General features: G+C 35.1%; 1 protein-coding gene across 1 annotated transcript in view; it reads right to left on the reverse strand.

Moving 5' to 3' along the window:
* LOC142519920 (transportin-1-like) overlaps positions 1–17,346 on the reverse strand; it is a 30,534-nt gene extending 13,188 nt beyond the window's left edge. Inside the window, exons 1-25 of the mRNA XM_075622937.1 lie at positions 16,984–17,346; positions 16,111–16,398; positions 15,661–15,750; positions 15,467–15,544; positions 15,300–15,380; positions 14,084–14,134; positions 13,816–13,901; positions 12,853–12,919; positions 12,715–12,771; positions 12,596–12,625; positions 12,461–12,520; positions 12,075–12,188; positions 11,195–11,308; positions 9,031–9,129; positions 8,000–8,125; positions 7,797–7,871; positions 7,573–7,644; positions 7,333–7,443; positions 6,672–6,755; positions 5,985–6,092; positions 4,743–4,844; positions 4,138–4,200; positions 3,987–4,061; positions 3,130–3,201; positions 2,643–2,767 (exon numbers count right to left, since the gene is read on the reverse strand). Of these exons, the coding sequence (XP_075479052.1) occupies positions 2,643–2,767; positions 3,130–3,201; positions 3,987–4,061; positions 4,138–4,200; positions 4,743–4,844; positions 5,985–6,092; positions 6,672–6,755; positions 7,333–7,443; positions 7,573–7,644; positions 7,797–7,871; positions 8,000–8,125; positions 9,031–9,129; positions 11,195–11,308; positions 12,075–12,188; positions 12,461–12,520; positions 12,596–12,625; positions 12,715–12,771; positions 12,853–12,919; positions 13,816–13,901; positions 14,084–14,134; positions 15,300–15,380; positions 15,467–15,544; positions 15,661–15,750; positions 16,111–16,398; positions 16,984–17,178 (2,423 nt within the window). The 5' untranslated portion in view covers positions 17,179–17,346. The remainder of the gene's footprint in view (positions 1–2,642; positions 2,768–3,129; positions 3,202–3,986; positions 4,062–4,137; positions 4,201–4,742; positions 4,845–5,984; positions 6,093–6,671; positions 6,756–7,332; positions 7,444–7,572; positions 7,645–7,796; positions 7,872–7,999; positions 8,126–9,030; positions 9,130–11,194; positions 11,309–12,074; positions 12,189–12,460; positions 12,521–12,595; positions 12,626–12,714; positions 12,772–12,852; positions 12,920–13,815; positions 13,902–14,083; positions 14,135–15,299; positions 15,381–15,466; positions 15,545–15,660; positions 15,751–16,110; positions 16,399–16,983) is intronic.
* Between the last annotated feature and the right edge of the window lie 1,675 nt (positions 17,347–19,021).

Below are 19,021 nucleotides of genomic sequence, written 5' to 3' on the forward strand. Positions count from 1 at the left end.
CATTGCAACTTCTAGGAATAGTGAGATTATGTTGTGGCATTATCCTTTGGGACACCCAAATTTTAATTATTTTAAACAGTTATTACCAAAACTTTATATTAGCAAAGATATTATTTACTTCGATGTGAATCTCGTGCATTGAGTAAACATTATAGGTTTGTGTTCCCGTCTCAACCCTACAAAGAGTCTGCACCATTCACACTCATTCATAGTGATGTTTGGGGTCCGTCTCGCATAGTCACTTTGTCTAGGAAACATTGGTTCATCACGTTTATTTATGATCATACTCTTATGACTTCGACATTTCTGTTAAAAGATAAAACTAAGGTTGCACATATTTTTTTTAAAAAAAACTTAACATGATTAAAACTCAATTCCACACTGGGATAAAATATTTTGAAGGGACATTGAGAATTTTTTTACATTTTTTTATTAGCAGACTTCTTTCCTGAAAAGGAGATTGTGCATCAAATTTAATGTCCTCATACCCCTCAACGAAATGGTGTGGTTGAAAGAAAAATAGACACCTCTTTGAAGTTGCTCGGGTAGTTAGTTTCTCGACTAAAAGTTCCTAGGCATCTTTGGGTTGAATCTATTTTTACAACTACCTGTTTGATTAACCGTTTACCATCACGGATCTTGAACTTGCAATCTCCCACTTATATTATTCAAAAATGCTTTTCTACCACTCACTCGCCTCATGACAAATTTTTTCCCTAAATATTTTTGGGAGCATATATTTATTCATAATCATGATCTCAACAAACCAAACTAGATCCCGGTGCTCAAAAATGTATATTTGTTAGGTATCCAGCTAACCAACGGGGAAATAAATGTTTTGATATTGTATCCAAGCGTGTTTTTGTCTCTATGGATGTCATATTTTTTTAGGATCAGTCTTACTATGACACTCACCTCCAGGGGAGTCCTCATGTGGTGAAGATGAATGTATTAAAAATTAAGACATGAGATTTGAATTTGAAATAAATGACAATTCAGTTGCTCTATTTGATATAGTATGTTTGATATAGAAGAAGGGAGTCGAAAATTCCTCAATGGTCTGGTGTATACTAGGAAAGGTCATGCAAAGGAAAGATGAGATAATGTCCTTCCACAAAGCCATGTACCAGATCTAGGGCCGAATTGAGAAAAGCATGAGACCTCATCTGACCCTCATCAAGGTACGCCCAAGTAAGCATCTTCTAATTCTATCGACCTTCTTGTTGCTCTGAGAAAAGGTACTCAGTCATGCACTAAGCACCGTTGTCCAACTTTGTGTCTTGTAGAAATCTGTCACACTTTTTTTCTACCTTTGTCTCCCAAATAGATTATTTTAGTATCCCGAATAACGTACAAGAGGCCCTAGCAATACCTGAAAGGAAGGAAGCTATTTTTGAAGGACGAGAGCTCTGGATAAGATTATTAGGAGAGTCGACCAACCCAATGGAAATTCGTTGTGGGTGTAAGTGGCTATTCACTACAAAATACAATTCCCATGGTTCTTTGGAAAGATATAAGTAAGTCTGGTTGCCAAAAGTTTCATCCGGACATATGGAATTGACTACTCGAGAAGTTTTCTCCAGTGGCAAAGCTAAATATAATACAAGTTTATTTATTCGTTGCTACCAATCTTGATTGGAATTTGAATCAACTAGATGTGAAAAATGTCTTCTTAAATGGTAACTTGGAAGAATAAGCCTATATGGAACCTCCACCTGGTTTCACTGATAAATTTGGATCGAAGGTATGCAGGTTGAAAAAATCTCTCTATGGAATGAAGCAATCTTCCAGAGCGTGGTTTGAGAGGTTTACTTTATCCACAACGAAGTCATCTACTCACAAGATCTCGGTAATGATTGTTTATGTCGATGACAATATTAATTGGAGACGATATTGATGAGATGAACTAGTTGCGAGAGAGGTTGGCCACAGAGTTAGATGAAGCACTTGAAGTACTTTCTTGGAATGAATGTAGCAAGGTCTAAGAAGGAATTATGGGGGAAGCTAGTAATTTGAAGAAGCGATAAACAAAGACGCTAGAAGCAGTGCAATGGCTAAGTTCAGACTTCAGGAACTATGGCTCAAGGTGTATGCTAGGTTCTTTGACTAAAAAGAGTTGTGGATGATATGAAAATAACTATAAAACTTTTAGTGAAGTTATGCTGTGACAATAAGGCTGCATCATTGTTCATAATCTCGTTCTAGATGAAAGAACCAAGCATATTGAAATCAACAAGCATTTCATAAAAGAGAAGTTTGAGGAATGAGTGATTTGTGCACTCCTTGTTTCAACCACGTTACAAGTTACAGATGTCCTGACCAAGGGGCTCTCAAGACAACTCTTTCAAGACTAAGTCAGTAAGTTGGACATGACTGACAATTACGTACCAACTTTAGGGGAGTGTCGATAAGTTTGGTTTTATTTTAAATAGAATATTAGATAGGATTTCGGTAGAATTAAACTTGATAATATAGGATTTGTTTCTAACTTGTTGAAATTATTTTTTGTGTTTTCTCCTATTCAATTGAACCTTTATGCTACAATTTTATTAAGAAAAGCAACTAGAAAAACTAGGGACAAAGCCATACACCATGACTGAAACTTCATTAATCATGAGTCAGTAAGAAAGCAAATAACTTACATGCACAAAGCCATACACCATGACTGCATGAAATGCTCCATGTGTGGTGAAACAAGCTCCGGACAAACCCATGCAAGTCTTCCAAGTGTAATGGCACTGTTTTCTATGAGCGATTTGTTCAGGTCCTTGACAAAGTAAATCAAACCATAAGACACTTTGTCCAGTCAAGCTTGGTTTTCTCTTATCTTTTCTGTGAGATGAGTCGCACTGAATGTGGCTCAGTACAATATTCGGAAAAGGAAAAAGGGAAACAAAACTATTCTGATATCCTTGAATTTTCCTGGGTAAACAATTCGAAAAGAAACTATACAAAGAAACCCAGATATTGCACTTTTCTTGATTTAATGATTTGGACAAAAATTGAGGTTCAGATCAACAACTTACAAAATCAAGTTCAGGTTCAACGGAAAATGATTGAAGTTAACCTTAGGTGAGCCAAAGAAAAACTTTATAAAACAAAATGAGAAGCAAAAAGGCAGCCGATTACCTCAGGATGTTGAAGTATTCGAACCAAGCATGAGATTACAGTTAGAACAACAGGAGATACCTCCTTGTGGAACTGCAATTAAGAAAACCAATCATAAAACCGCAAAACTCATCTACACCCTAAGTAATCAAAAGCATTCCACAAACCAAAAAAAAAAAAAAAACAATTAGCATGAACAGATTGAAAACAAAATGTGAATGACGCATGAAAAATGTAGTAAGGAACTTGAAATTGGCGCCTCCAAACAGCATAATAGGAGATGAAAAGAGAAGCTTTCGCATCGCAAGTTATTGTAGCAGGAGCGATTGATCTAAACAGATGATTGAAACCAACAAAACTAATGGTATTGAACTCACTTCAAGAGTAGAATTTGGTCGTTTCATGCAATAATTTTGCAACCACCAGCTTTAAGAAAGCACTTCATTTAGTGACATCTCCTAATATATTACAGCAATATCCGGCCAAATATTTCTTCTAAACTAATAATCCATTCCATTATCTCTAATTGTTTTGTAAACATACTGGACATTTTTTCAACAATGAAGTACATTCGAAGAAGCCGAACCTCTTCATAACTCTAAAGTTAGTAAAAACAAGATCCAGCAAAAGAAAATGTGGTGCTCAAACACATGACAAGCCCCATGACAGGTATCAATGAAATCAGAATTTGAAATTGATGAAGGGTCACATTATAATAATAGTGAAATGCTATAGAGACGAAAATGGCAAGTGTTGGCATGCCTCAAAATAATGTCATGGTAATAGCAGCCCAATTCTCTACAAAAACAAAGAAAATACTCCTAGAGGTATATTGTAAGCACAACAAATAAAGTTCTATGCAAAACAAATAGTCATACCTTTATCGCTAGTTCTCCGATAGCCCAACATGCATTATTGGCGACTGACAAGGTTTCCTTTAGGTTTGGAGTGTTCTGTTATGAACAAGGATTAACGAAAAACCTAAAGCTGAAAAACAGAAGCGATTCAAGAAAAGGTTGGTTTACTTACCAATTGCTTGGCAGCAACATCAAGAAATTCAGATAAACGAGAATGTAAATGAACTGGGCAAACCTGATCAAGTAAAAAAAACATTCGGATTATTGGTTGCAACCCCACACCCATATATATAGCTCTTAATATAAATAGGTTAGATGTTAATAGGGAGGAAGAGTGCAGACACGTGAATGCGCACTCCCGCACATGTATGCATGTATGTGTGCATGTAATATTTACGTAATATAGTTCAATTGCGATAAACTGTAACAGGGAAGAGAATCCATAGATAAAACATCAAGAAATTCAGATAAACGAGAATGCAAACGAACTGGACAAACCTGATCAAGTCAATAAAAACATTCTGATTATTGGGTTGCACCAATATATAGCTTAATATAAATATGTTAAAAGCTAAAAGGGAGGAAGTGCACAGACGCGTGGATGCGCACTCCCGCACATATGTGTATGTACACATGCAATGCATACATAATAATGTTCATTTGCAACAAATTGTCACAGGGAAGAGAAAATTTTTAGACGCTCTCAAAAAGATCAGGATACAAAGAACTTAGCTTGACAGGTGGATCGAAGCTAGAATAAACACATTCTCAACTTACTCTAGCAAGATCCCCAAGCAATGCAAAAGCACTTTGGCGGATATCATATGCATCATCCATACAACATTGCAGTAGAATGTCTCTTAAATTACTCTGTGAAATCTGCAACACAAATCATAAAGAGAAAAATGTTATAATACACAACCATGGATAATTCAGATCAGGAACTCAGCCAAAAATAGATTTTTGCATATGTGGATATTCGCTTCTCCTTTTTTTGGATGTGATACCACAGTTGTCCAATCTGTCCAGTCTGATTAACTTTATTTTAAGATCTCAAAAAAAATTATGGTATTATACTAAACATAAAAAGTTCAAAAACAAAATTTGCAGCCTCTAGCAACTAGGTTCCCATAATTCTCGTATCATTAGTTTGCAATTCTTAAAGTTTAAAAATACATCAAAAAAAATTTAAAAATCGTCAAACATGTTTAATCTCCTATCTATTTCAGATTTAGTTAGGGATTGGAAATTTATATGGTCATGACGATAGTGTCGTAGTGTTTTTTCGATTTCAAACAGTCACTCGTTTTGCGGATTACTCATCCGCTACTATTGTAGCACGTCTATTATAATAATAAAGTTTAGTTTCCTATCAAAAAAAATATACGATCGTCAAACATCATAAATTCCCGACTCTAAAATGGACGGTTTCAAATATCCACGAATTTTAGAATTTTATATCTATATCATATCCAGTAACACTGCATATCCAGAAAATTTTGATTTGCTAATAGTGGATATTTGATCGAACAGGTTTTTTCGGATTGGATGTGTAGCATGTTTTGGATACCCAGATTTTTATGCATACCGCTATTAGAATCGATATATATTTAAGTTAGTCTCGGGTGCTCTCTGGTCCTTTAGTACCTAATATATGTCTAGTGTTAGCGTACACGTGCATTTTGGATATAAATTCCAGGTGATTTTCCCTGGTTTTCAGCTTCATCGAGAGAGGATATATTTAAGTATAAACCTATTGTTTGGCCGACCTCTCACTAGCTATAGAGTTTGGGAAAAATTTATGCTCCCATAATAGTGAATGAAAAAATAATATTTTAAAGATTCAGATAAATGGATAGCAAATACCCTGCATTATCAAATTATTACCGTTTCTATCATTTTCACAACCACCCCCCAATAAAAAATAAAAAAAATCATAAACTAGAGGAAGGGCATACATACACAAATACTAAGAATGTTGTGATATCATGAAAATAAGAGCAAGGAAAATGGAAGTACCAAACTCTCTATCCCTGCACCAAGACCCTCAGCCAGTCCAGAGAGAAGATCCAAACAGCAAACAATAAACTCTTTATCATACTGTGCAACAGCTGAAACAGGATCGACCTGAAAGAAATCTTCAATCCCTTGTACAAGTTTTAAGTGAACAAATGAATTAATTTTGATCGGTTCCGTTAAGAGTAACGTATTTAGAGCAGAATCTACACATAATAGGACAAGTGCCACAGAAATGATCTAGAGAAACACAAACACTAAATCAATATTCACAAAAAAGGGCGAGCTTATTAAGAAACAGGACCAGTACACTCAATTGAATGGAAAGAAAAAAGCGAACAAAGCCAGGCGCAGTCTCCAGTTGCAAATTGATATGATATTGCAGAAATAAAATATATAGAAGACAATTCCATACATTCTAAACAAGTGACAATAAATTCTTAATCATTATGGTCCCACAGCACAGACTGCCTTGAACTCTGAAGAAACTTGCATATCTAGGGAAATAAATGTTAGAGCAAGACCATAGAATGTTACTGGAAAAATATCTACATAATCAAATCATAAGAACACAGGATCGAAGTTTAACGTACATAGGAAAATTGTTAGTAAATACTCTATAGATGCCAACAAAGTTAAATATTTAATCCAATCAATAACTCGGTAAACAAATATCATGCAGCAGAAAACCTTAGCCAATTGTTGAGTTTGGATAATGTCAATGCATCTCTGAAACACTGGCAGCGCAAAATGCGAAAAACCAGTTCCTAGTGCCTGCAAAGAACACATTATTAACTCTGACTACCATCACAGCTTAGTCACAATCATACAAAAACAAAGTGTTCAGTCAGGAAAAAAATTCAATAGCCCATAGTTTTATGACGACCTACGCCCATTAAAACACAATGTTGAATCATGTGCATATTTGATTTAAAAGCAAAGAAAAGATAGTTCTCTAAACATTGGAAAGTACCCAATAAATCTAAACAATGCTTCTGATTGCCATTATACATACAACTTTAACTACTTAGCCAATCACAACAAAATGAAGAAAATTAAGAGTTGTGTCAGCATCTCGAGATTAGAGCCATGTTTGAAATGCATGAAAAATTCAGGGACAATAAGGCCAGTTGTTAACATAACATATTGGACTTGCGGTATTTAAGCATGCTTTATTCAAAGTAAATGTCAGTGTCTTACTGCCTTTGCCAGCTCAGATTATCAGATGTCAAAAGATATGAATAGAGTCCTCAAATTTTATATAAAGTTTAGAATAGTATTCTTTTGATGTTGTGGAAGAGGCATACCAAAGGATAAAATGATTTCAAGACATACAAAGGTGATTAAGTACCTGGGCTATTGATGTAAAACATTCCAACAGTTGAAAAAGATCTTTGTCAGAATTCGATAGCTGCTGCCACTTTGCAATTAATGGGGGCATCAAGATTTCGAGATATTGGGGCTGCGGTAATCAATATATACAGAAGTAATATTTGTTAATGCGGTGCTGTGTGAGGGAGAAGCATGACAAAGAAAATGAGCATAAATGCAACTGAGGTAAGAGATGTTAAAGCTTTTACATTAGTTTTACCTGATTTAGTTCCCCTCCGACAGCATCTGCTAAAGTTCCAATAGCATCATATACAATTCTAAGGTTTCGTCTCTGTAAAATTTGAGCCAAATTTAACAAAAGAACAAGAAATTAAGAGTAGAGTAGACTCTAGAAATTCTAATGCATGAGCATAAGTAAAAGGTTCTGATCTCCTATTTGATAGCATTAAAACAGAACAGAGCACACTAGGAACACAAGTCAACCTGATATTTCCCAAAGGCAAATATTAAGTGCCTAAGAATGACGTCTAATCGTGATACTAATCCTCCTGCAGCCTCCTGCATATTAAAGAAAACGTTAGGGCAGCCAGGAACAGAATTTGCATTCATTTTCGGTAGCTGTGTTTAACAGGTAGAGAGGTGAATTAGAAAGATGGACAGCAAAATAAATCTATACTAAAAAAAACCTCTTCAAGTGTCGCAAAAGCAGAACACGCAGCCTCTTGCACACGCTTGTTATCATCCAATAATCTCCGTAACAGCCCAATAAGAATTGTGTCGAACTGGTCATGACCTTCTTGATGGGCAGTACCCTAGAACACAAACAAATTGTTCTGAATCTAGAAAACCAAGTATCAGAGTGGAAACAAAAAAAGTACGTGAAACAAAAAATTAGGCACAAGAACATAACTCAAGCCATATATAAATATCTATATATCAGTCAACCAAGAAATAGAACCTCCACTAAAAGATGGGACCGTAAAAGACTAATGCTGGAATAGCTCAGTCAATAGTGCAAAGGAAAAACTGTTCTGTCTGCCCCCTGGCAAAATATACCTTCTAAACAAATATGTTCACTTGCGTCGAGTACCATTTCACTACTTTCGAGGCAATACAAGCTCCGGTTTGAAAAACACTAGTTAACTGTAAAAAGACAACTAGGGAGGTGAATTACCGCAACAAAGAAACCTAGCCCCTCCAACACGATGTGAGGGCGTGTACCTAACTAATCAAAGATTTCTTATAGCCATTTGTGTCACAGGTATACGGGAACTGGTGGCATGTTATTACACTTCAACGAAACACTAAATAAATTATATATTCACCAAGGCTTGAGTCGAAACAAGAACTAGCTTTGCAATAACTTGGCGTCTTGATGAAATAAAAGTTTCTACTGCTCAGTACTCCGAATATAAAAAAAATTCACCATAGATTTAAGCAAAAAAAAAAAAGTAGTATAGGGGACACTTTCCTTCATGTATCAAGCAATCGATGATTTCAAATAACTAATACAAAAAGTGCCATTTACTCTTGAACCAAATTTTACCAGGTTCACTTTTAAAACATTATTAGCAGACATGGTTCAGCATCTAGAAATAATTATTACTTCAAAAAATCCAAAGAGGTCAGTGTAGTGGAGTTCTTCAAAGCATCATAAGAGAAGAGTCGAAGATCCTTCTCTATCTCAAACAAAAACTAACCAGACTATTTATATTACCTGTACAATATATTTGCTGAAACGGGAAATTGTCCAACAAGAGATACTCCGTATAAGGGGAAACTTGTCATCTAGCAGTGGAGTCAGAAATGAAATAATCTGCAAATCAAAAGAATGTTACGCAAATTAGGATAAGGAAAAAAGAGAATGCTGAACCAGTCTTCATAATTTAAATTTTGATGTTACAAGAAGCATAAATAAGTATCAGAATGAGTAAAAAACACTTCCGAGAAATGGCCAAGCTTAAACAAACTGGTATAATATCGCGCCATCAAAAACATAGAAAAGAAAAATTAAGGACAAAAAGATCCAAAAATAGTGTTATGACTGGTATGTCTGAGCTTCACTTTAAGCAGACATGTGTTCAGGCCACAGAAATTTTACGACAAATTTTTACCACAACAAACATAATTCTGATAACATATCTCATGACAAGAAAATTAAAACAAATTGATCGTGGCTAGGAGAAACTTGAGGGAAAATAACATTCATTTTGAAAGCCAAACAAAAAATATAGATAACACAATAGCAAACAAGGCATTTGGTTTAGAAAGAGAAATCCATGCTACTAACTGCACCTGGTAACTTACGGTTGAATTACATAGCTATTTCAGACACATAACAAGAGATATTATAGTAATTTACCAATTTGTTGAATTGTAATCTGAATTGGGCAAAATGGGTCCTACAAGAGAGCTTTTAAGGGTAATTTCCTATTTCAGATAAGAAATTGGCTGAATATGGGGCAGAGATAGTAAAAAAGCTAATGAGGACAAAAGAATTGAAAGCAAATATATTGCCATAAAACAGGATCTTCTTTAGATAATAAACAAAAGGCTGAACAGGTACACATTAGGGGAATATACTTGAGCAGTATTAACAAGAGAGTCCGATATCTTACAACCAACATAAAATTTGTCAATAATAGGGGAAGTGAAAGGCTAACTAACCAAAGTAGAAAACCTAGAGCATATTCTTGTAAAAAATCCGGTGATGAATGATATTCTTATTTTTCTATATTCCATGGCAGCAAGGACTATCCTTCGCAGTTTTTCATTATGTTGTACTTCTTCCCTGCCTCACTTCCATGATGTGAAAATCTTAGCAAAGCATCAACACAGTCTGTCGTTGAATCACCAAGGTTAATTGTTGATTACCAAGTGATGTTCACCCTTAGGTAAGGTCAGATATTTGACTAAAGTTTCATGCAGGTCTGAAAACCATGATATCTCAAGCTATGGCCCCTGCTACTCCACAAATCTGCAGCTAAAGCGTAATTGAGTTCATGCTTTCATCACCCTGGCAGTTATCGACCCCACCATAGTTGTCGAACGCGCGTAGCGCCCCGTAGCGTAGCGCAGAGCGAATCGCGTAGCGAGGGCTATTTGAAAGTAAAGCGCCACAAGCATGTAAATCCGACAGCCCGATGTCCGACGGCCGACAGCGCGATGTCCGGCGAGAGAAGCGGTTGACAATTGTAGGGTTTAAGTAAGGCTTGGAGAAATGGAGAAGATTGAACTAGAAGACGATACAGTACAGCGTTGATTTCATAGGCCAAAAATTAACTTTTTTTTAAAAAGTCCTACGCTTTTCTTTCCTATAGCGTCGTTATCGCCTCAACGCTATTTTGTTAATAGCGACGATAGCGCTCACTATGTGGAAGTCTTGTGCGCTTAGCGCCCTGTAGCCATGGGGCTTCGCGTCGCTACGCGCTATAGCGAGCGCTACACTCGCTATTGACAATTATGGACCCCACCAAATTTCTAACATGCTGTTTCCCAATGTTTTATGTTGAAGTACATTGAATAGCCAAGATTAATATATAAACAACAGAACTGCAAGGAAATCATAGATAACAGAACATCTGAGTTACGTTGCTATGCCCTTAAAGCATAGTTGTTTGACATACTGTAGGATATGCTTAACTTGATGGATAATCATGCACTTAAAAAAAACATGTTTTTATACTTTAAGGAGCAAAGAAATGTAGAATCAGATCAACACAAAGTAATTTCACAACAATAGTATAAGTATTGTGGAGTTAATAGTGTCAGGTTACTTAAAATACTTGAGAATGGAAAAAATGAGATAAGGGAGGGAAAGAGATTTGAATCAAAATGCAAACCTAAGAAGTCATTTCGAACTAATTTATATAAACATTTACCTCTGACAAATGGGGATACAGTCCATTAATGCAACCCTCACCTATAGCACCAAGAGCTAAAACTGCAGCTTCCCTGTCTTTCCAAGCTTCATCACCGCCAGTGGACAACTTTTTCTGCATAAAAAGAAAAAGCGAAAATTATAGAAGCTTGAGAAGTAATCAAAACATAATAAAACTGGATGATTAATTTAATTGAAAAGACAAAAAGCACAAATATCATCCTCTCAAATTATTTCAGCAGCTACCCTCAATAATTGCGAGGATTTCACGCTTCACTTTATGGCCTTCTTCCAAATTAATAATGGAAAACGATACACTAAAAAGCATACCTAAATAAATTCTACCTAATTGAATTGTTTAACGAATATGATCAAGTAATGCAATACATTTTCATATATTTTCATTAACGGCAGAAATTTGTATTCTCGAAAATATTGTCTAAAAACTATTTCAAAGTAGATCACCAAATCGCTATATAAATTGTCCATATTCACTATGAATGATGCAATTGAAAGAAAGATTGAAGTGTGTGTGTGTCTGTGTGCATCTAAAGACATACACAGCCCTCTTAAGATTTGCTTAAATGTGTCATACTCTTTCTTTGTGGGTAATTTTTATCCAAAAACCATATGAAGCAATTTGTTCACAGGGATTAAAAAAAAGGAAAAAGAAAGGAAAAAATTGGGGCATTGCAGCACAATACATAAGATCTAAAATAAGCTCAGTAATATATTAGATTACACCACGCACGCATGTAACGAGAGTATTTTCGTCCCAGGAAATTTTAGTCAGGTCGAGAATAATGAGAATAAAGTAGAGAAACTAGCAAGGGAAAAACAAAGAACAGAAGCTACAATAAATAGCAAAGCGACCTAACCACCTCTATAACGGGCATCAATGTGGGTAAAATATCATCCCCAAAAACATTGGAGAGAAAATCCAGAGCAGCTGCACTGCACTTTCTCAAATTCCAAACATTCACAATGTCGTCATCCTGTAATTAAAAAATCCTATCAGCTAATGAAAATATGTGCTATAGACATCATTTAAAAATAGAATTGACATCTAATTAATTGTGCGGTCAGGACAAAATTTCAAGGTCATCCACTCCCAAAAAACCAAAAATGCTCACCACTTGAAAATAACACACATGCAATATTCGACATAATGTAAATATTCCACCCCAAAGTACACAAAAATTAAAGTAAAGAAAAAAACCCAAGTTTCTCCCTGGACAATATGACAGGATGATCAATTAATACACACCTCGTCTTCTGCATCCTCTGATCCATGAAAACGTGACGAATGGAAACGAGGTTTCAGATCCTGGGTTAAATAATAGTTACGAAAATTGTGATTTTAATCATATGAAGTAACAGTACAGAAAAATGACAAGTAAACCTGATCTCGATCCGGAAGAGATCCATCCTCCTGCAATGAAAAGGTGAAAAAAAAAACAGCATTAATTTCAATTAATGTTTGAATCAAGTTGAAGTCCGGTAATGAAGCAGACTACAAACCTCGGCTTCCAAAACTGATTCGTCATCATCAGCGTAAGCCATGTTTGAAAGCAAAACCTACACAAGTTGTTTAAATTCATCGAAAGATATAAACAAGTAGCATCAGATATATAATGAGAGTCTGATGGGGGAGCATACTGGAATAAGGCGTGGTAAAAATTCCCTCAAGTTTTCAGGGGGCAATTCAGCTTCGCAGTAAGTTGACCTATAGACCAAAGTCAGCAACTTAAATACGGAACTCATAACTACAGAGTTGAAAAGGCATTATGAATACAATAATAGACATGAAAGAAAATGAACTGGTAAAGGAATAAAAGTAACAAAATAAGGCAAAAGGACATTCAAGTTAAAACTTGGGTGTCCTTCAGAAATAAGGAGGGCTAAATATCTTAAGATCTGCTCGGACCATGAACATTTTTGAGTAATTGACAAAAATTAGATTAGCTGTCCAATAACCTAGTTGACTGGGCCATGAGGCCATCTCTAACATTCATATCTTGTAACCAGTATGGTGGGGTTAGTAAATGAGATCGCGAGTATATACCTATTAATCCATTAATAAACATATGAGAAACAACATATTAGCAAAAAGGATGCAGCGTTTGACACCTGGGCACAACAACCTATTGAAGAACATAGCAGAATATTCAAGGGCATCTTTTCATCAAATGGAATAAGATTTGGAACTCTACAACCTAACCTACACATCGATAGCTCGAACGGCTAAACATGTGCATTCAGAGATAGATAAAAATGAAAAAAAAAAGTAAAAAATAAATTATTTATTTAGAAACCAAAACATCAAATATGTGGTCAAAATAATGCAGAACATAAAAAAGAAAGAAACTAACGTGAATAATCCAACTTAGTTGCTGTGAGCTTCAAAAAAGTAAATTTCCAAAACATGCAAGGTGAAATCACTAAGGAGAGTCAAAGAATATTGGATCATCAACTCACAAGATGGCATCTCCTACTAAACATTAAAACTTGATGCAAATGCAAATGAAACATGGAAATTTACCTCTATTTACAAACAAAACTAATCCATTAAAAAAAAACACGATATTGCCAGGTGCATAAAGAAGAGAACAACTATTTTACCAAAATTCACAAGCTTCTAGAGCCACTTCATCATCGGGGTCCTTGTTGACTATCAATATATACTCGATTACATTCCTTAAATGAGGCTGCATAAGGTTATCTAATTAATACAAGGACAGCAGAAGAAAAGCTTTTGGAACCGAATCTTATGTACCCCAAAAAAAATATCAGATCAAATTTATTTATGTATTTAAGTATCATAAAAGATTGAAGTGACTTTTAAACTGAACATTGTAGAAAACTGAGCATGAAAAAAAGAACTGCACACCTCCAGGACAGCTGAACGAACTTCAACTAGCTGAACAAATGCAGAACACACCTGTTCCACGGAAGGGTAAAAAAAAACAAAATGCCACCAAATAGTTTAGTGACTCATAAATGAAAGCCTTAAAACTTAGCAAATCATATGTAAGTCACAAAAGATGTGACTAATGTCAATGAAATCATGATCAATTAATAAAACAAAAAAATGGCACAAGTTTAAAATTCATCACCAGATTCCATGGCAATTTTAAGCATAATAAGAATAAACCTGGATAGATAAACTTCAAAGGATCTCAACTTTTAACAAGCAATCACAGAATACTTTTTCCTTTTCCAATCATGGTATAGTGGGCAGCAAGGCAAAGTAAATTTCCAATTGACTACAAAAGAGTATGAAAACAAAATAGTGTATAACTGTTTACAGAATTAGCCAGTTTTATTGAATATTTTATCCAAGAAAAAGAAGTGAAAAAGAACCCATCTCTACAAAATACCCAACCTTACTTCTTAGCCATCCAAAAAAAATGAGAAAATAATGTCAATAATAGAACATCAGAAAGAAAAGCTGAAAAGGAAAAAGATGTCTACATTATCATGGGCAACTTTCACAAACTAAGCTCGCACAGTCCACCCAAAATCAGAATCACAGGCAAAATGAAAATGAAAAGGCAAAGTTGAAGAAGTTCCAAAAGAACTCATGCAATCACGAACGCTCAATGATAGAATGGATAGACACGAATGTATGACATATTAAACAAGTCTGTCCCATAGATCTGTTTACTTTTGGTGGAGCTGTATTTTGAAAAGACTTCATATCTTCATCGGGAAGTAAACAAAAGTTCACACTTGTCCTTTTTATCTTAGATTGAACGCATGGTGATGATTGGATTTCCACAACTTTTCATGATTGGACCACCTAACTTAGCCATGTATAGATAACGGTTATCTAGCATATTAGTTCACTGATGCGCTTAAGCTTACAAAGATTATTAAAAAGTTAAACTAACACGGTGAATCACAGAAGGCTCACTGACAAATTAATTCGGTAAGACCAAATATTCAATGTATAAATTAAACCATCGTCCAAGAAGAAAAAAGCGTGAGGAAGCCAGCATGAATATTTGAGGAGAACGGTAATTTCAGACTTAATCACAAATGAAAAGTAGATAAATATTTGATTTTTATCTGATTAACAATTGATAACTGAAAGAATTGCTTACCAACTTCCTAACTTCTGGAGCAGTGTCATTAGAGAGAACAAATAAACCTTGCAAATATTTGTCCATAGACGAATATAAGACCTGTAAATTTCATAAGAAAAGTTGTCACATGCAGAAAAAAGATAAAAAAGAAAAACTGGAAAAGTAACTAATCCAGTTGAACTCACTGTAGGCATTAGCAAGATGTACTGATTTACAGAACCCAAGGAAAGCTTCCTCAATGTAACGTTCGGCGATTGGAAAAGCTGTTTGCACAAAATAATACAAATTAATAAATGAGTCCATGGGTAAAATATGTTCCATTTACTCAATGAGACAAACAGCCAGAGAGAAGCAATGTAAGAAATAACTGGTGAAAAACCTGGAGGAATTTTGGAAGAAAAACATCAATGGGTCGTTCAGATATTCCAGGAATATCAGAATCAAGCACTTGGGGAGCATCCTCACATATCTGTGTCAAAACACGTCAGTAAAGCGTTAGACCTTTATATGAATCCTGTCTCCCATATTATTCTCTCATTAAGAACAACTGTGACAGAAAGAGTAAAGGGCCCTATAGAAAAGGTACAACAGTTTCATGCTAAAATGTCTATTTGATCAAGATAAACACAACGGAGAAATTCCTTCACAGTATCAGACATCAACCGTATGCGCCTGACAAAGCTATAGAATTATGTAATGATAAAATTTAGCTCGTTGAGACGACCCCAAATGATGCATGAAGCACTTTCACATGGTGGTCTATAAAACAAAAGCCAAAATCTGAGAAAAAGTGACTCAGGAATAACTTAAATATAATGATAATCCATACCTTAGACAAAGCATCCATAGCACCTTCTATGTGATTGACATCATTACCATCTAAGCACTTCATAAGTGCATGCAGCAGTTCAGGCCATCCTGCTACTCCCCCAATCTGAACAAAAGTACTAATAATAGTCCCAGCTGTCGACCTGATTTGCCTATCAGCTGCTCCGATACAAGGTAACAACTCTGACTTCAGGTATTGCTGGTTTGTAGGCAGCATAGCCTTTAATGCACTTCTAAGGTTATTTTTTAGAAGTAACCCTGCTGCTTGCCTAATTTCAATTGATTTTGCCTGCAACATCATTCACCCGAAAGTTAAGACAACATAAAATTCCATTCTGCAGGCCCATGGGCGTAGATATATAAAATTAATCATTTTCTTAGAGTATATGTTCGCCCACAGATTAAGAATCCTTGACCGATCTGTTTCATAGTTTCTTGAATGCTTCGGTGAACACAGAAGTACACCTGTCCTAAGACACCTAGTTAATAATACTAAGCATCCAAATTACCAACAGAAACTCATAAGCTAAATCACAAAACAGTCTCCAGTTTTCATTCATCGCGTGACATGCACATTTATTTCGACTTTAATGCAATAGGCGTTACTTTCACAGCATTTTCAACAACGATAGCATTCAACAACGATAGCATACAGTACCACCTCCCATATAGTCCCCTCGTTGTAATAAAGCAGAATCTACTGCTACGGCCGCTGCCACCTCCAAAGGGACTGAGGCGTGAAACATATACATTCATCACAATTATAGTTGCCGAATTTCATCGTGGTATAGGATACAAAACATAAATATTCAAAAACCGTAAGTAAAAAATCACCAACACAAGTTCATTATATAGGTAACAATAAAAAAGAGACCTCCAAGCGCGCAAAAATGAATGCCAGGTAATTATTGAAATCAGGAAACTGAGAGTACTGCTGGAGCTTCTGATAAATCTGCGACTTGTCATCGGAGGACGGAGCCATCTGCTTCTCCAGAAGTACACAGATCTCCCGCAGTCCCTCTTCCTGCGGCCGCCACGTCGATGCTTCGCCGCCGCCGCTTGACGCCATTGTCAGGCTTCCTGATCAAATTCAAGTCCAAATAAAGGCTTCCAACGAATTTTCGTACACTAATTCAGACAGAAAAACGAGGATCGGCGCATGATTTGAATACGATGTTTCGAGGAGACGCAGCCTGGAGAGCAGAGATTTGGGCTGGGGAGGCAGGATTTGGTGCGAGCAGGTGCAGGATATAATATTGTGAACCACCAATGAGAATTTTTTTATTTTCTCGGAATATGTCAAATGGCCGGTGGGTAATGGGAACAGAAAGACGTACAAGGATTTGGCTTATTTTTCATTTATATCATGGTACTACAAAGAACAAACTACAATTTATTAATAAGAGAAGAGCCGGACATAAAATCTCGAATTCCAACTAAAAATATAAACAATACAATGTTTTATAAAAGCAAATAGTAACATGGTTACTAAAATCAAAAGTTATATAGTGATATTTCACCAACTTGTGATATCCCATAAACTTTATTAAAATGAATATCCTAATCATCTTTAATATTATCTTTTATGAAATTTTTTAAATTTTCAAAAATATCATTGATGTGAAAAAAATTAGGAATATCATTCTCTAGGTCTTGTGCGTCTTACATTTGCATGAGATGAATAAATTGATTCTCACTTGATTCTGAAGTCATTGATTTGTCAGATTTGGAATCAGAACATCCAATATTCTTATAAAGATCCTTCTTCATTTCTTCGATATAAACCTCAATCATTTTTTCTTTTGCATAAATCTCATAATCTGAGTCAAAATCTTGAATGGACTCATAGAATCTTTTTCTTGTTCTTGTTTATTATTAAAATTTTTCTGGTATAAAGAAATTTTCTCCTCCATCTGTTGAAGAGTTTCATAGCTATAAGGCTTGCCAGTATCTGAATCATCTCTTAATAATTGTCTCAAAATTTTGTGGAACTGACTCGCCATAGACAAGGAATGCCTTCATCAGTGTAACCTAATTCTGGTTGTCATCTCCAAATCTATGGAATTCCAAATTCAATAAAAATAGACATAAAGTATTTCCATCAATCCAATGTTCAGAAAAAGATTTTTTAATACTTGGAGAAACATTTAACCAAGTATTCATTAGCTTTATAAAAGCTTCTGGTAAAATTTTTGATAATGGACCAAATATTTTCCACCATATAAAAAGCCAATTTGGAATCGGATAATGGAAAACATTTTCACAGATTTTTAAAAACCATGTATGTTTTCTTTTCTCATTTTCATAAAACGGAGTTTTATTAAAACTCTCAACATAATCCCAAAAATTGAATTTAAAACTCATTTGATGGCTTTGAGAATAAAACTCTTTTTCAACTAATGAAGATATACCTAATTCTTCAATAGATAAAATCTTTTTAATAATAAACTTTGAGAAGTTATAACTTCCTTTCTGTTGAGTATTACTATAAAAATGAGCTATTTAAACACTTTTTGTGGATAATAGAAGATTTTCATAAAATCATCTTTGTTTGTAAGAACCATATACATATGATGTATTGGTCAAATATCTCTCCATGATAGTCCATGGAGTTTTTTCCCATTGGATATCTTTCTCTTCTATGAGAAGAATTATTTCACGATATTTTGTCTCTATATAAAAAGCTGAATCTCCTTCATCATCTTTAATGATGTTAGCATATGATGCTTGATACTGAGAATCTATATTATTTCTCTGTTTCTGTTTCAAGAATTCTTGAAATTCATTGTAAAGCTCATTTTGCTCAGTATTACTTGGCTAATGAACTAGATATGTTATGGGCTATTAGCCTCTGCTTTCCATGTTGAGCAATAATATTAGGGGGTTTTTCCCTACCACCTCTTCCTCTATAA

The sequence above is a fragment of the Primulina tabacum genome, chromosome 11, assembly GCF_025594145.1.
Source record: "Primulina tabacum isolate GXHZ01 chromosome 11, ASM2559414v2, whole genome shotgun sequence".
NCBI lineage: Eukaryota > Viridiplantae > Streptophyta > Magnoliopsida > Lamiales > Gesneriaceae > Primulina > Primulina tabacum.